The 17983-nt window shown below is 31.5% G+C and overlaps 1 protein-coding gene across 1 annotated transcript; it reads left to right on the top strand.

Moving 5' to 3' along the window:
- The first annotated feature begins 2028 nt into the window (after positions 1-2028).
- pain (painless) lies at positions 2029-17927 on the top strand. The gene is made up of 2 exons (XM_068771565.1): positions 2029-2129; positions 15011-17927. The coding sequence occupies exon 2, from the start codon at positions 15034-15036 to the stop codon at positions 17860-17862; it is 2829 nt and encodes a 942-aa protein (XP_068627666.1). The 5' UTR covers positions 2029-2129; positions 15011-15033; the 3' UTR covers positions 17863-17927.
- Positions 17928-17983: the final 56 nt, after the last annotated feature.

Below are 17983 nucleotides of genomic sequence, written 5' to 3'. Positions count from 1 at the left end.
AGTTAACTGGTGAAATAACCACTTTTCATCTATATTCGGCAAGATCAAATGGCTTTCATAATTTCATCTAGGGTTCCGAGAGCAACGAACTAAGAAAAAAATATTTTTAGTATAGTGCTACCGAAACCTTTGCGCCTTAGTTAAGCGCCATGAGGTGGGGGATGAGGAAAAGCAAGCATGCCGCCGCCGCGTGCGTTAACGACGGATTTACACAACAGAGCGGCCAATACTGCTTCCGTATCGCCTCATATGTACAAAAGGCGCGGTACGGCGGTTTCGGTAGGTAAAGTTCATGAAACCTTACTTTCCGTGAATTGATCTCCGATGAAGCTGTAAGAGGCCTCCGGGCTAAGAGCGAAATCATCAGAAACAGTTGTTGCGGGGGCACTATAATACCATGTTAATATTGAACAAACATATTTCTGAATCACTGTTGTTGATCAAATACCTTTGATAACTATTGCTTTTTTAAACTAAGATTAACATGGGATTTTTATCTGCCCTTGTTTACGTAGCATAAGACGACATGTTAGCAGAGTTTTAAACTAAGCTGCTACTGGTTATTTCTTATCTGTTAAGGAAGGAATTCTCTAACAATGATGGTATCGGGTAATTCCGTACAAATTATAAATTTATAGTGGTATCGAAAATGCTGCTTATGTTCTCTTTTTCCTCCACCGCGCCTTCCTAAGACGCAGGATTCAATATAATCCGTCGTAAATAAATTGTAACCGCTGACCACGCGTTACGTACGGCTAACTACATAAGAGACGGTGCAGCCGTTCGGGTCCATTTTATTTTACAACTTTTCTCACTATAGCAGACGAGTAAAATGAGATAACCGATGAAAGAGGTTGATTGAAATTCAACACTCGAAGAAATCTATTTAAATGTATACCCCTCACTACTCGGCCAGTCAAGTTCATGAAGGACCTCGCACGGCCAATCGCGTGTGCACGCATGCACGCATAGGTTTGATGTGATTTCGTGAGATTCGACCCCTGTTCCGTTCATAGAAAAGCTGGGTATCTTTTAGACCTCGTTGCACTCAATCTACCCTGAACAATAACAGAAATTTTACTTATTACGAATATAACATACGAAATAATGAATTCAGTTTACACAGACAGTAAAGTAAAAAACAGGCTTAGTCATACTAAGGTAACCTTGTGACGGAAAATTAGAAGTAAGGTGTTACGCCTACAACTGTAGCAAAAGCCGCTCCGCCCACTGCAAAAAGTTAAGGCATTTAAAAAAATAACCTGCAGCGACTATTCGTTGAACCGTTTTTAATAAATATGACTTGTTTACCAAAATTGAGGAAATTATATTATAGTTTTTAATTATACAAAACTGTTTACAAAATCTTTGGCTGATGCATTTCGGGTTGAGATTTTGACTAAAAGTACTTTTGAAGCTTCAATTTTCCAAAAAGTTGTTTATATAAGAAACGGACGTCTTATGACGCTATAAGATTTGGTATTACAGATTACAACCGGAACCTCTTCCTATACCGTGATTTTCTAATTTTAAGGTCAATAATAGACATTTATTAAAAGATATCTTAAAGTTTAGATCTGGACATAAACAATCAAACAAATTTTCGCATTTAATGAAAAAATCAGATTCTCCTAACTGTACTTTGTGTGATTTTGTATAGATTGTTCATCGTGTGTCAAAAATCGAATTAAAAGAGAGTCACCCCCAAGGTAACTGAAATTAATATACGATTTTGGTACCGCGGTAACTATTTTATCAAAACCAAAATCAGAAACTGCTAGATTATTTAGCAGATTGGCATCTTGTCTTCACAGTGATTGTTATATAGTTTCAGAGTTGTACATGTATGATGATCACAGTAGGGTAAATATATCTTAACAATAATAAAGCTCTGAAATACAATAAAAATGAAAAACTACATCAATTATTATATTCTTTGAAGTATGCTACGTAAGGCAGAATCAGCAAAGTAATTCTCGCGCCTCCCATACTGCGCTCGCACCGCCTCACTCACGACTTCGACAGCGAATAGCGCGCGCGTCGTTATGAGAACCAATAGTGAACAAAGCAAGTGAACAAGTGGATGTGAACTGTAGTATATTAATTTTAATATTTTTTTCTACCTTCAGGTATGTTCAGTTATTGAATATAATTATTTGATATTTACCTTTACTAATTGTAACGTTTTCTTTCGAATTATATTATATACAGTATATTTTTAATTACATTTATTATGTAATAAATAATAATACACAATACCATTCTCCGATGTAATAATAAAATAGATACAAATAATGCTTTGTACGATACTGATACTTTTGTAGAAAATATCAGAGTTTAGAAATTTAATTTCTCGATCCGGACATGAGATGCGTCAGCCCATTGATGTTGGCGAACTCTTATTAAACTTTATCTTTTATTTCCTGTCCCGTTAAATTGTCATTGAAACCCACCCATTTGAAATGTACAATGTAAAAACCAATGTAAAAATTTCAATAAAATGAAAACTTTTCAGTTTTTATTTGAAATGTAAAGATGACGTCTTAACTTCGGTACTGTAAATATATCGCAATTAAGCCAAAAAAACGACGCTAATGATACAAACGTAGAGTATATTATGTGACTTATTAGAGTATAGAGCCCCAAAACATATGTCGAGTATCCCTAACAAGGTCGAATTGAGTGACGTCATTATTATTATAGTGATGCAGGACATACGGGTCGTTGGCGAGACGTCGACTGTAGCGCAGTGTGCAAGTTGTTACAGAGGCAGAAATTTATATTACAGTAAATATTTGTACACTGCTATCCAGTAAAGATCTAAGATCTTGTAAAAGAAACTCTGCGAGTGGGTTAGATGGCTTAAGGTTTAGTTGCATAAGCAACATTGCGGTCGGCCACAAGACTGGTTTCGCGAGTTTGGTAGTCTATGATTGTTTCTAGCTAACTAAACTAAGTAATAACGTATTAAGGGCTATATTACGGTTGATATATTTTATACATAAATTCTATATATATATAGGGTGATTGGTTATAGGTGTAAAATCCCTAAAGGAGTGAATGTATGGAAAATATTAAAGGTTTCAGAAATAATAAAAAATAAGATAACGTAATGATTAATAACTAATATAACTACTAAAATTGATTAATGTTTACGACCCGTCCCGGCAGACTTAATACTACCAGAAATTATTAACCTGTCGTATTCCTATAGGAAGAATAAATTTTTTGTAATTTATTTCAGAACGATCACTTAACGGAAAGTAGTGCATATAACCAATTACCCTGGAAACTATAGATTACTCATTTATTGAATAAAGTGATCAAAATCTGAGCTACAGATGGAAATGCCTTATTTTAACGTTACCGTAAACGTTATTCATGCAAAGTAGAAATAATAATATATAATAAAGTACGAGTTAGTTTGGAAAACATGCATTCATTTGCGAATTAATACTTATTTTTAATGGATTCCTACTAGAAGCACAACAAAGCGTTCGAAACGAGGAGTACATATTACCTATTTTTTTAAAGTTCTTTATTCATTTGAGTAATATTCTCATAGATTTAAGAAGCCATGAAGCTTTCCCTTCATGTAATGGAACAAAACAGGTCAGACAAAGTAAATAAAAATGGTGAATTTAATATATTGTCTTTTCTTATGATCGAATATAATAATTGCAATACATTTTTACCGCATTCCAAACATTGTTTTTGTTGACAAATATATATATACGCGTCACAATTTTTTACACTTACACCGGCCTTTATCTTATGTCATTTACTAAAAAAAAATTTGAACGTTGTTAATAAGCATTTTTTGTTTTCAAACTATACATGACAATTCCCTCGCAATAGGCCAAACCGCAGAAGCTTTATATTTTGATTAAATAAAACCACGCTTCTACTTCGGACATGATTCTTAAAATAATAATGCAGTATTATTTAACAAATCAGTTACTATTTCATTTCGACATTAATTGACTATCATTCTACGTATTTAAAAACGCATATTGCAACTAATATAAAATACTGCGCCTGGTATAAAATAAATAGATTTTGAATACAAGGAACGTTTAAAAACATAATCACATCCTGTTCAATTAAAACATCGTCAAGTTAACTTTTATCTGTTAAAGAACTTACTTTATGAAACTATATACGACGATGCAAAACAATTAATTAAAATTTGAAACTTTCCCATGAGTTGTCTGAATTGATTGAATCGACTGTCTCACAAACCAGTAACTTCCGTAGTATTTCCTCGAAATTAATAAATCATGCACGTTATGAATTAAAAATATATTATTGTTTTTTGATTTATAGTCTATGGTAAATTAATATTACTAATCATTAATGATGGTTTTGAGCTCTAAACAAATAATTCAATGATTTTTGGCTGCACAGAAGGGATCTTTATCATTTTACACAAATTGATCAAATAATAAAATCATCTAAACATCATTATCTTTAATAAATAGCCACGATAAGGTAAGAAAAGTAAAGAAATTTTGTTTCATAAAAGTTAAGGGTCATTTTAGGAAAGAACGATATAACCAGTATGTTAAACTGATTTACTAAAACGACGGGATGTTCGAGGTCGCTTCACTTCCGTTAAGGGTCGGTTCGGCACAGTATAATTTTTGAAAATAGAATTAGGTGCAGGAATTATTATTATATTAATCTTTGTATAGTATTGTATTTTATTTCAGGGTTTTGTATAAAATGTTTTTGAACATTTTACTACTAGTCTCGCTATTACTACAACATTAAAGCACTTAAAGTTGAGCAAAATGCCATTATAATTTTCCATACGGTTACGACATTAAACAAATTTATATGTACAAATGAACGTATTATAGTGACCACAGTGAGCCGTCATACAAACATTTGCTTCTGTTGACAAATGGTGACTACACTTCGCCCACGTCCCGCCGATTGCGACGCCATATAGGGACCTCAGACAAACTCGGCTTACTTGTCCTCTGAATAAATTAGGAACTTCCGTCACTGAAATCAATAAACGGTATCACAAAAATAGACAAAATAGGTCAAACAATTTGGCTGCCAATCCATTTTTGTTATATAGTATTTAGATAGTAAGATTTTGGTATGTGCTAAAATATTACAACCTTTTTGGATATAAAATTCAAGGCTACAGCTAATATTACATGTTAAAAAATCAAAAATAATGTTTAATTTGCACAGATAATGTAACAAATATTCATAAATGTCAATATCTCAAACTCTCTACTCAATATAATCGTATGCAATTAAAAAAAGCAATGCAATGTTATCATTGAGATAATGTATAATTTATATTATTTTCAAAATAAACTTTTCACATTAGTCAAGCTGGCTAAAAAAGTATCTAATAAATGTATATTTATTACATATTTTTAAAAGGCCTAAATTCCAAGTATTCCCGATAATTTTGATGTCAATGACATAATGTTACAAACATTTCTTTTGATTAGAAAAAGACGAACCGTACATACATATTAGTATTTTTTGGTAGTATAATTAGTCGCAGTAGAAATGATTGTTCCGTTCCTATTCCGACCCGCATTAAAAGCGTTTGCTGCTTGATAATTGTTATATTTTCTAAAATACTTACTGATAGTAACTTAACAAGTAAAAGAATAAAAAAAATGAAAAGATTTCACCTTTTTACTACAGAAATTGTTCCGTGCAAAAGTAGTAATGATCTCTACAAAAACTCTTAATCGGAAACTGGTCCCGACTCGCTCTGTTGCCTCAAAATAGAAACTCAAAACAGCAACGCTTTACCGGGCACTTTAGATTGTCGTAAATGATGTACATGTTGAGCAAATCTTTATAGCCTATTAAGCACTTGATGCAGCTACCAGGAATTATTCATTGTGCAGGCGTCCGATTCGATATCGTATTCCCGGGTGTGTTTCTTGAAATTTGCATCATCAAATGATTAAGTATCGAAAAACAATGACGTCTCAAAATACAAAATATGTACTTTATGTTTCATGTGCGTTATCATAATAAAAAGGAATCAAACAGTTTTACACAAACAATGATCGAACAAATTATAAAGACCTTTGTTCGATCATTGTTTGTGTGAAACCGCCTTGATTTTGAAATAAGAAAGATAAACAAAGTTTAACTATTGATTTGTATAATTTATTTAGGTTTTTACATAAAATCACAATAACCACAAAATTATTGAATGAAGTATTGAATATTAATGATAAATAAATAATAAAAAAATAATTAATGATTTGCACTTATGTAATTAATTTAAAACAAAGTCATAAAACCAATATTAATAATTTGTAATGCATTTACGATTATGTCACTGTATAGGCACGCAAGTAATTTACTAAACTTTTAAATTTCACTCAGTTGAAAGCAGGTGAAAAGTATGTTAGTTTTTAGGGCAAAACGAATTAAGCACGATGTTGACAAAAAGTTGAAACCATTCGAGTTGAGAAATGTGCGTGTCCGAATTGAAATCTCGTGTGCGGAACGGAAGGCTTACCAGATAGTTGGTTAAGAGCGGATGTGTGGTAACGTAATGTGTACTTAAATGCTAGAGACGTATAATAAATAAAAGGAAATATCGCTCTCGAATTAAATAAAATGAATAATCGTGCGAAGGTCAATATTCACTTATAAACTTTTGGTTTCTGTGCTAGCCGAATGCTAAACACAAAATAGAATTATGAATTAAGTTTTAAATATATTAAAACAATGAAAGCTATATTTATAAACGAAATATTATATTTATAAACGATCATCCATTCATTACGTGTAAGAATTAAGCGACTTATAATCCCAATCAGTCATTAGAAAACTTCTGTTAAATCAAGGATCAGGGCTTCATTATTCGTTATTATTTTTATACTCTTTATACTTTTACTCGTAATTTTCACTACTGTGTGTATATTTAAAAAATATTGTATTAAAGCAATTAAACTTTACGGCATGAACGTGACTCATTTTTACATCTAATTATTAGGTTAACGATGTAAATATTACAAACACCGTTCTTAATTCACTAAACAGGTTTTATCTGATATACAAGCAAGGATTTATAAACTATAAAACAAAAACCATAGCAAAAAGTTAAAAAAATGGTTGTTTTTTTATTATCACATACATTCAAATGTTAACGTTTAAAAGTTAAAATGCTTATTTTTCTATTACTGATTAATTTATGTATCTAGGCTTTTATAATCAAGTATATCTCTTTCTTTTTACGGTTTTTATATTTAGTTACAAAAATTATAAAAGAAAATTATTAAAGATTTTGCCACTGATACCATAATAAGATAAAATAGAATAATGTGGTAGCCTAACCTAGGTAACCTAGTCACAAATTTATGTAAAACTGTAGACAATTAAAGTAAAACCGTTATTTTGGTTACGTTTTTTGCTTAAAATGCAGGGTTGATATTCCCGTACAAGCCTCTTCGCTTACATCACCTCAGAAGGACAGCCGAGTGCAGTCTACAGTATTGTAATCAATGCCACATAAAGAATGCGTAATACAAATTTTCCAAACAAGGTAAAGACCACTTCTCCATCAATTTGAGTGTGTATATGACCTCAACCTCAAGTAATATTGATTCATTATATAAATCCATATCAATGAAAGATGAATAAATGTTTTTAAAATTTTACAAAATCAGGTCTCTTCTGTATAGGATACTTTTTAAATAATTATGAAAATACTTTTACTTTACTCGGGATGCAAGTTGCCAGAAGAAATATCTTCTTTACACCGTTTTTTATTTAAATTAAAATAAATACTTGTAACGTTTAAACAACAATCTACTTTTCGAATAATTAATATTGACTAACACTACTTATATTTTAAAAAAAATTCTGATATTCATCATCAATCGTATTAATCAAAAACGTCGATTTTAATTTACTTATCCTTAAATACTACATACATATGTTCAATATAAAAGCATCTTGTTACCGACGCCCACTGGACGGCATAAGCCTTTTACAGGGACATTAGTACTTAATACATACTACAAAAATAAATAAAAGCACTCTTCCCAATTTTTTTTATTTTTATGTAAATGACTTATATTGCAAAATTTCGATTACCCGTTATTCTCAAGAAAGCAATTATACTATGTGATTTGTAATAACTTGCACTTAATGTTGACCTTATTCGTCCATCTTTCAGAAACTTTGTATACAGTTAAAGTTACGTAATCAGCAACATAAAGATCAGCGTTTATAAATAATTTGATTCTCGATTATTTGACTCTCCTATGTATTAAAAAAATCAATAAAATTGTAATTCTTATTAACTACGACCATAAAAATGCAATGCACTGTCAAAATATAAATATGAAACAGAATTCAAATTATGCTTTGTTTTAGCAACCATTCATTTAATTTGTAACAAAATATTAGAGCGGAAAATGCAATGATGATCCAAAATAAAATGACTCACGCTCCTTTTTATCCCACCCACACTTGCGACTGTCTAAAAGTTTATTTTTTGTTTATTTATTTATTTTACACTTTCTGCTTGTATTGTATAATGATGGTATTAAAATCTTATAAGTAGTGACCTCTACCAATTAACCCAGAGCTGTGCATAGATAATCAGGTTCGTTAAATTTTTAGTTTTTGTAAAAACACAATGTTTTTTTTTTTCAATAACAACCAAATCATTATAACATAATCTTTACGATATAATATTAACTGTTTCTCTTAATTGATTAAATAATTGAGAAAGCTTAATGGTTACATGAAATGCAAGGAAGATTAGTAAATTATTTTTGCAAATTGAAGTTTCTAATAAAAGTTAGATGTCTTTCGGCGGTGATCACTGCTACATACCCTTGGGTTAAGCGTAATACCGCAAGTTATTTATAAGTAGCAACCTAATCTCTTCGACAGATGAATCGCTTTTAAATGATGCATTATGGTAGATGGATGGATGGACTTTTTGAGTCAAAAATATTGAGGCACATGGAACTTTAACTTACAAACTTGTTAAATTGTTTCATTTTAAATCCTTATAGTTTTTTTTTTCTACATAGTTGTTTCTCGCTTTAATGAGAATGTTACAAATCAGTAAGTTATGTAGAGTACTTTTAAAAATATAACTCAGAAAGGACGGACACGTCTAATTGTAAAGATGATAAGATACAGTAACTAATGCACTCTGAACTACGTAATTATGAGCATTTTTTGTAAAATAATCATATAGTGTACAGGAAGCATGTCGGTGCAGCAGCAAGCAGTATCCAAAATATAGATTATAAATTGTGTTTCTATGATTGCAACTACAAATTCGATTGTCGATCAAAAATGAATTGAAACATAAACATTATGAAATACATAACGATAATTAAAATCTCAAGTATTTGTATTGTTATATCTAGGAATGAACTTTAGGCTCTTTGATTACTAGCAAGCCACAAAAAAATTATAAACACTAAAAATTATGTAATCAAGACTATGAGACAACGTTTGAGCTATTTACCAAAAGAGTAATAAATGTTACTTTCCTGGATTTGAATAGTCGAATTTTCACTGCGACAAATTTCGTACATAAAAAATTATACAGAACCAAGTGGAAGATTTATGGAATAATAACATTATTAATAATATTACAAAAAAAGATATTAAATGTACTTACTTAACAGACTTTTGTTAGTTCGTTTTTTATTTAGCACAAAAATTTAAACTACAATTTAAACAAGTAGTCGTACAAGCATTTTGCATATGAATCAGCAAGACATCCAAATAAACATTAGGCAAACAAAGCCGATGAGTATCGCTGATAGGTAATGTGAATTTGTAAGTGATTTTTGACTGCTTGAGGCTGCGCTGGGGCACAGCGGATTTAAGAAAGTCGCTTGATGCGACTTCGTTTATTTTTTACATGAAGAAGCTACGCTCTACATTTAGTAATGAGATAAAATATTTTTAAGTTCAAAGATGATGTCTTACTTAATAACGTTGTTGTTGACGTCAATTGTTTTTGGTTAAAAATATTTTTCTCTCCACTTGTTAAATGGGAAAAGGAAAGTCTTTAAGCTTTATTTTTGGTTTAGCGAACCTTCTGTATTTTTTAAAAAAGTTTTTTCATTGAATGTAAGTGTAGACTGTCTTTTGTTAAAATATGACGGAACTGTAAAAATAATTCTTTTAAACATAGATTACAAACCGTGTAGGCGCCGGTATTTAATTTTATGAAATGATATCTATTTATATTATCTTAGTGTTTTAAATGAAATGTTTTTCGTTTCATAAAATTTACTTGTGCAAAATTAACTAATAATAGGCAGGCAGTTTGTACACTACTTTTTACATAATAATCACCAGTGTACGTAGTAAGAAAAACATAACTCTTAAGAATCTTTCGTAATAGTTAAATGTTACTTGTAACAAAGGGTCTAAATAATCCCGCAATAGGTTAAAGGTTATAATTAAAGGTCATCATACTATATTGAACACGACTATGCAATGAATTTTAATTTAAACTTCAAAAACTGCTACTTGTATTAAATAACGGCTAACTAGCGATGTATTTTAGCCATATCTTTTTTACGTATTTTTCAATATGAAATATCACAGTTTAGTTAATATATTATTCCTTATAAATGTAATATTTTCTATTAACAAAATTATAAAGTAAATATCTTAAGAAATTAATTATTTAAATCGAAACAGATTTCATCGCATAAGCAGGCAAATGTTAAAACATTAAGGATCAAAGTTGGTAGCAGTGATATTTTCGTCTTACTGAACCATTAATCAATGATTTTGTAAACTATGATTCAAAACAGGTGGCGCCCGTGCGGGTTACGGGATAACCACATTTTTGGAAGTTTTTGGGAAATATTTGAAATTTTTCTTTAAAAAAGTTTAGAATTAAATACGTTCCCAGTACAGTTCTTTTAAACTTTCCCTAACGACAATTTTATTATCTATTCAATATTCTATAAATGTAAAATAACTTTTTTAACACAACCGGTCATTATAAGAAATAATTTTAAGAAAATTGTTCAATAGTAGCATTCTACCTTATGTAACAGCACACTATCCCACTGCATGGTTGTGGGATAGTGTGCTGTTGCAATGAATTGTTTGATGTTTACTTAAAATCCGAAGAATTGTGTATAAAATAATTTTATTAATATTTTGATAACAAATAAAGGCATGATTACTGTGATACGTGTTATGTTTGGGTTAAAAAAAGTAATATTTACTGCATTTTTTCTCCATCGAAACGTGTGTCATTTTTAGACAAAAAACGAGATGAGCGTATAGTTTAAAATCATTGTCATATCAAAATCTTGTCACATTTTAGTGGGCAGATTACTTTTTGTACCATTTCTTTGTTATAAAACAGTAATCAATTTGTTAAGTTTATAACTAAAATTGCAACGTATAAATGTTTAACTTACCATCAACTGTAGACTTTACATTTTAACATGTAGCTTTATGTTAATGTAAAAACTAGGAACGTTTTTGATAATACTATTAAGTTATATTTGTAAATAGAAGTACGGATATTCAAAGCCGCTTTTAAATTTTTAATGAACCTTACAAATTTACAGTTTAATAAACACATTATAATAAAATGGCAACTAATCAAATTTAAACAATAAAAAACTGTGTAAAAATATACCTAGTTAAAAAATGGCACAACAGTTATTTACTTACAAGTAATGCACATACAGAATAGTATAACCAACCATCTTTGAAGTTCAGGCAGCGAAGAAGCTTTTGGAAAAATATGTTATAACGCTATTTCTGTTTTATATGTAAGACTTTTTGTGATCTTGCTCAGCCAACTTCCTCGCCTCTTTATCTGGTGCTGAATATATTTATATATAAGTGCAACATCTGTGATAGTTTGTGAGAGACTGTCCAGTTCAATAAAAAATCTTGCTACTTTAACCGGAGCACAATGGTGAATCTTTTCAATTTGATGAAAGCGTATTGTTCATGGCTCGCTCGCTTGAACATGTGGACTATCTCATTGCGTTCCAATGGCCGAGCACAGCAACTGTATCCATTGCCCACCTAACGCTATATCCGACTGTGAAAAATTTCACAAATAAATTTGGGTAAAAAAACATTCTTACCCAGCCAACTAACGAAATTCTTGAAACAAACATTACTAAGTTTAAGAAAAATAATGAAAGAAAAGTATGTTTGTATAGACTAAGCTACTTGTTACACCCATACCATAAATTGACTCAAGGTAAAGTTTGAGTCATAGCATATTCAATGCAAAGCCCCAAGACAAATACTTTTACGAGCGAATAAGACAAGCAAAGCGAATGGAACAGCCATGTAATCCTGTTAAAATCAACTGTATGCGGAACGTAAACCATTAATAATATTAACCGTTTACAATTCAAAATTAACGTTTTAAAAATATAGAGAGTCGTGATGTACTAATTTATTTTCATATTACATATTTTATAACGAAAATACAACAGTAAAAATTGAATTTACAAATGATATATTTCATATGTGGTTTGTACAGGACACTGGTAACTAAGACTGTGTTGTCATTAAACGTTAGATGAGATAATGGTCAAGGATCATTACCTCATATAGAGTTAAAGCAAATAGCAACTTAAACCAAATTCACTTAAATTTTGATAAAGGTATTGACATCTCTTATTCTTTATAGCACGAAAAAAAAATCTATAAGTTTTTGGTTACATAATTTAATTAAAATAATACAAATTATTTGTGTTACATATAATATCAACATGTTTTTGTTATCAATGTAAAAAACTACGTATATACCTTCACGCAAATACAATAATTTATACATAATTACTAAACAATTGCAGTACCTACAAAATTGTTGCCTTTTGTAATGCTACTACAGCAAAAATCAATAAGCAATGATGTCATATTTTAATGTTTTGACACAAGTGTCTTATACGGGCGCGTATAACACAATGTTAACAGAAACTCAGCCCACTTCGAACAGTTTGTTCTTCATTAATGCTTCTCTAATAACAGTGCAGAGCAATCAAATCCATCACAATTTAGAAGTTAAAACACTTCTATTGTTGTGTACCGTGCCGGCTTGCATTTAGGTTTATTTTCCTTCCATGCATAATAATGAGCTTGATTTTTCAATTAAAAGCAACATGATTGTGAGCACAAATTAGGCCAATTAGTTGTGCGTGAGCGGCAGAAGTAGAGCGAACTGCATTAATTTTATGACCATTCAGCAGTATTCAACCTTTTGGTGAAGTGAGGTTCCTTTTCTAAATTAAGTGAAAAACTAGTAACTAGTGAAGTAGACGCATGACAGTTCCACACGAAACTATATTACGGGACATATGTATATATAAAGTACATGTTATTACATCTGCGGGAATAATATCATGAAAGGTTCTCTCAGTTGCGCGGCATATTAGAAGCTTATTTCGGCTACGCTTGTCAACCCGTGTCCCTGCACTTAAGCGATACTTAATGTCCGTCTTATGTCAACAAAACGATTATTCTGTCTCTCCTCGAAGTGTGTCGTCGGGGGAGACTCGTAGGTATTTATTAAGTGCGTTCAAGTGTGGCAGCAGCAAAGATACTGAAAACAAATTGAAAGCTATAACCATTCTTTGCATACTGTTAATGTCTATATCAAGTAGGTAGACCGAATCCAAAGCATGTTGCATTATGTATTAATCGAATAGTGAACATAGAACAGTCCTGGTTAGTTATTTATTACTCAAACATTCATGAAAGCTTCTGTATTTATATTGTATTGAATTAGAAAAAAAACGTGGTGTCATACAAAACATGCATATTGAGAGGTATTTTATATAAAACAATTCTGCTTAAATGCTGTGTGCCTAAATGCTTATTAACTTTGACATTTTACTTATGTGCAGGGTATTTAACAACTGGATCTAAAGGATCGTACTTTACTTTCATAATATTTTTATTTGTTTGGATCGTACGTAATATTAGCCAATATTTACAAACTTGACTTATTAATCTCGGTTGATGTTGTTGCTGTTGGCCTGAGGGCTATTACAGCTTCCTCCAAACTAAGTTCACGGAGCGGAAGAGTCCGTGAACAAACGTGAACATAGCTTCGTGTACACTGCTGCACAGTTATCTTACGCATTACACATAACAACGTACATTGTAACCTTACCTATTAAAGATACATGAAATAATCTTCTTTTCAGCCGATAGATGCCCATTGTAAGGCACAGGCCTCCCCAGATATTTATGGAAGGATTTTACCATAATCGCCACGCTTGAATACGGAGAAGAAGCTGCTGCCCATATTCTAGAAAGTTTTAAGCAGTGCTAATCCTATATAATTAATCCCAGGGAACGAAGTCTCAGTCCTCCACCGCTAGGTTATCACTGCTCAGGCCTCTACTGCTCTCTCATCACATGTATCATTACCTTATTCACGACATGCCCAAGTGATATTAAAAACAATCTTTAGTTATTCCTTTAATTTTAATGGTTTCATAGATAATCGTAATATAAAGCAGCAATTGTTTAATTTATTCAAAGATCTCATAACTTACAGCGATTAATTGTCTAAATTGACAGCGTTTTTCATCACTTTCTTGGAAATGTAACAAGCACACTTTTTACATTTTGTTCATTAAAAAAATTGTAAAGAACTCTTAACGCCGTCGGAATATAAATAGCACTGTCGTGAATCTTTCACACGGGTATTTGTACGTTTATTAGCATTTCAAATCCAATTGACGGTATTGGCTTACGAGTTAACACCTTTCAATCTACATAAATACGTAAATAAACAAACATCGCCTATGCAGCATACTTATAGCGGATAATAAGCTTTCTCGTTGTTGAATGCTAAATTTGGTTTGCATTTTAAACTTTATCATAAAATACTGTTATTATTTTTTCAAATTAACCATATGGTCAACTCCTAAATTAATTGACAATTGACCCACTTACAATAGAGAGTAGACAGTTCAATTAAATAATTGTTACAAATACCATTAACAGTACATTAATCTCTTTTCAGATGTGAACATTGAAGTTTAAGACATGACGACGAATAGTTACGAGATGGACACAAATCGGATATCACGCGGCGGCTCCCTATTCGGCACCGATCCACAACTTCAACTAAGGAAAGCTCTTAGAAATAATGATTACGTTACATTTAAAAAATTAGTTAGTTATGGTGCTGTTGATCTCGAGTATACATATCCTTACCCGGATTATAAAACATGCCTTGAACTAGCCGTGTCAGAACCAGATAAACAAGAATTCGTAAAACTTTTGCTACAACACGAAACACAAGTAAACAAAGTTAATGACAAAGACGGAAAAGCTCCTCTACATTTAGCCGTCGAAAATGCAAATCTTAATGGACTTGCTGCCTTATTGGAAGATGATAGAATTGATGTAAATATAAAGTATAAAGGTAACACGGCATTACTCATGGCTATAAAAGGAATACAAGACCTAGATGATAATAGAGAGGAAAACTTGAGCATTTATGAAGACATGATAGAATTACTTTTGAAAGCCGGATGTAACGTTAATTCTCCTGATAATAAAGGTATAACACCGATTTATTCTGCTTCAAAACAAGGCCTCGAGAGAGTAATTACGCTAATTTTAGATTATGCCAAAGGTCCCATTGATTTGGATACCTATAAAGATATAAGAGGCCGAACTGCACGCTACTATTTAAATGACGCTTTTCCACATCTTTTGGCAAAATTTGATGCGGTAGCTAAGCAAGAGGAAATAATTGATGCCGATAAACTATTTTCTTACTTAAATCGACACGAAGAAGACAACTTCATCCGTGATTATACAAAACTTGTTAAGAAAAATGAACATCGTCAATTATTGACAGCCAATAACGGCATGTATACACTGTTGCAATTAAGTGCAGAGAAAGGTTTTGAAAAAGTTGTTGGAGTTTTATTAAACTCGGGAGCTGATCCTAATGCAACTTGTTCAGCTAATACAACTAGACCGATAGCTATTGCTTGTCAAAATGGATATTATAAAATTCTAAAGATGTTTATTGACAATGAATCAACTATTTTTGAGCCAGTAAACAATGAATCACTCTTACAAATAACCATACGGGGTATGAAAACAAGCCCTACAACTAGTAAGGTAGACTTCAAAAGTTGTTTGGACCTCTTACTGATGACTCCGAAAATAAACATAAACGTCAATTACCCTGATATGAAAAATAATACTGCTTTACATTACGCCGCAAGAAATGGTGACAATGATACTGTATTGGAATTATTACGAAGTGGAGCTTGTGTAGCTCTACGTAATAAATTCAACGAGCCACCTCTAGCAGATATAAACGCAAAAACATTTGAAACCTTCTTAGATGAATGTATTACAAGTAATAGCGAACGACCCAGCGACGACGATTACGAAATCCATATGAAATATAGTTTCCTCGTATATCCAAACAATTCTTTGGAAAATGAATTGTGTAGGTTACCTCTTATGGACAATACAAACAATAATATAAATAAATACGACGCTTTCCTAGCGCCTGAAACTGAAGCACTTTTATATATGACTAGAAATGAAGAATTGCGACCGTTGCTGAAACATCCAGTAATTACTAGCTTTCTCTATTTAAAATGGCAACAAATAAGCGGTTTATTTTATGCTAACATAACATTTTATTCCTTACTATGGTTGTCTTTAACTTTGTATATTATATTGGGTTATGGGGTCGAAAAGGAACAATCAAAGTCTTACGAAGCTTTAAATGTCGTTACGCACATTGGCGCTATAATCGGATTAATTCTTTTAATATTCCGTGAATTATTTCAATTTATAGTTGCACCAACAAGATATTTACAAAGCATAGAAAATTGTATGGAAGTTATACTGATAATTGTTACTGCGTCGATTGTCGGGTACGGCTCGGCGACGGAACCAACAAAACAACAATTATCAGCAATAGCTATTCTTTTATCTTCTGCAGAACTTGTTTTGTTGATAGGACAGTTTCCTACTTTGTCAACGAATATCGTTATGCTAAAAACTGTATCATGGAACTTTTTCAAATTTTTACTTTGGTACTGTATACTAATTATTGCATTTGCATTAAGTTTTTACACTTTATTCCGAAACGTCACAGAAGCTGAAGACCTGACGCCTCCAAACCCTAATAACACAGGAAAAGAAGAAGACGAAGAAGAAGACTTTTTCGAGGATCCCGGAAGGTCTCTCTTTAAAACAATCGTAATGTTAACTGGAGAGTTCGATGCTGGATCCATTAAATTTAGCACATTTCCTGTAACAAGTCATGTAATATTCATTGTATTTGTTTTTATGATTCCGATTGTCTTATTTAATCTGCTTAACGGATTGGCAGTGAGCGACACACAAGAAATTAGAGCTAATGCAGAACTTGTTGGACATATTTCACGAGTTAAATTAATTTCGTACTTTGAAAACGTTCTTATTGGTAAGGCTTATTCTAAACCATCAAAGATTTGGTCTTGGATGCCAACATTATGCATTAAGCCTTTTGCAAAACGTATAAGTCTGTTTCCGTTCTTTTTGCCAAAGTATCGAATAATAGTAAAGCCAAATCAGGATAATACTATTATTATACCTCACGCAGAGCCGCTGGGAAAATATGATAATGATTATGAAGACATTGAAGGTGGAAAATGTTGTTTTGAACGTTGCCAAAACTATAGATTAGATCGGAAGATTGTAAAGAACGCAAAACTAGTCATAAGCAAGAAGACATACGTATCAGAATTTGACGAAATAAAAGAAAAATTAACTCAATATGAAAATAAAATCGAAAATATTGAAAATACTTTGAAAAAAATTTTTCACGCTCTAGAGAATAGACGTGATTTCTAATTAATCCCATTAAATGATTACCGAGTCATTTACTTTATATTTATTCGACTGCCTTCCATTAATGATAAATAATAGCTAATAGTATAAAAAAATAAAATTATTTAATAAAAGTTTGTTTTAC

Source organism: Battus philenor, unplaced genomic scaffold (genome assembly GCF_028537555.1).
Source record: "Battus philenor isolate CCGP_79_NKW_IND1 unplaced genomic scaffold, ilBatPhil1.0.hap1 SCAF_4, whole genome shotgun sequence".
Taxonomy (NCBI): domain Eukaryota; kingdom Metazoa; phylum Arthropoda; class Insecta; order Lepidoptera; family Papilionidae; genus Battus; species Battus philenor.
Note: the sequence above shows the minus strand (reverse complement) of the source record. Positions and strands in the feature narration are given on the sequence as shown.

Excerpts from the sequence above, each read along its gene's own strand:
- pain (XM_068771565.1), top strand. The coding sequence starts at position 15,034 with ATGACGACGAATAGTTACGAGATGGACACAAATCGGATATCACGCGGC.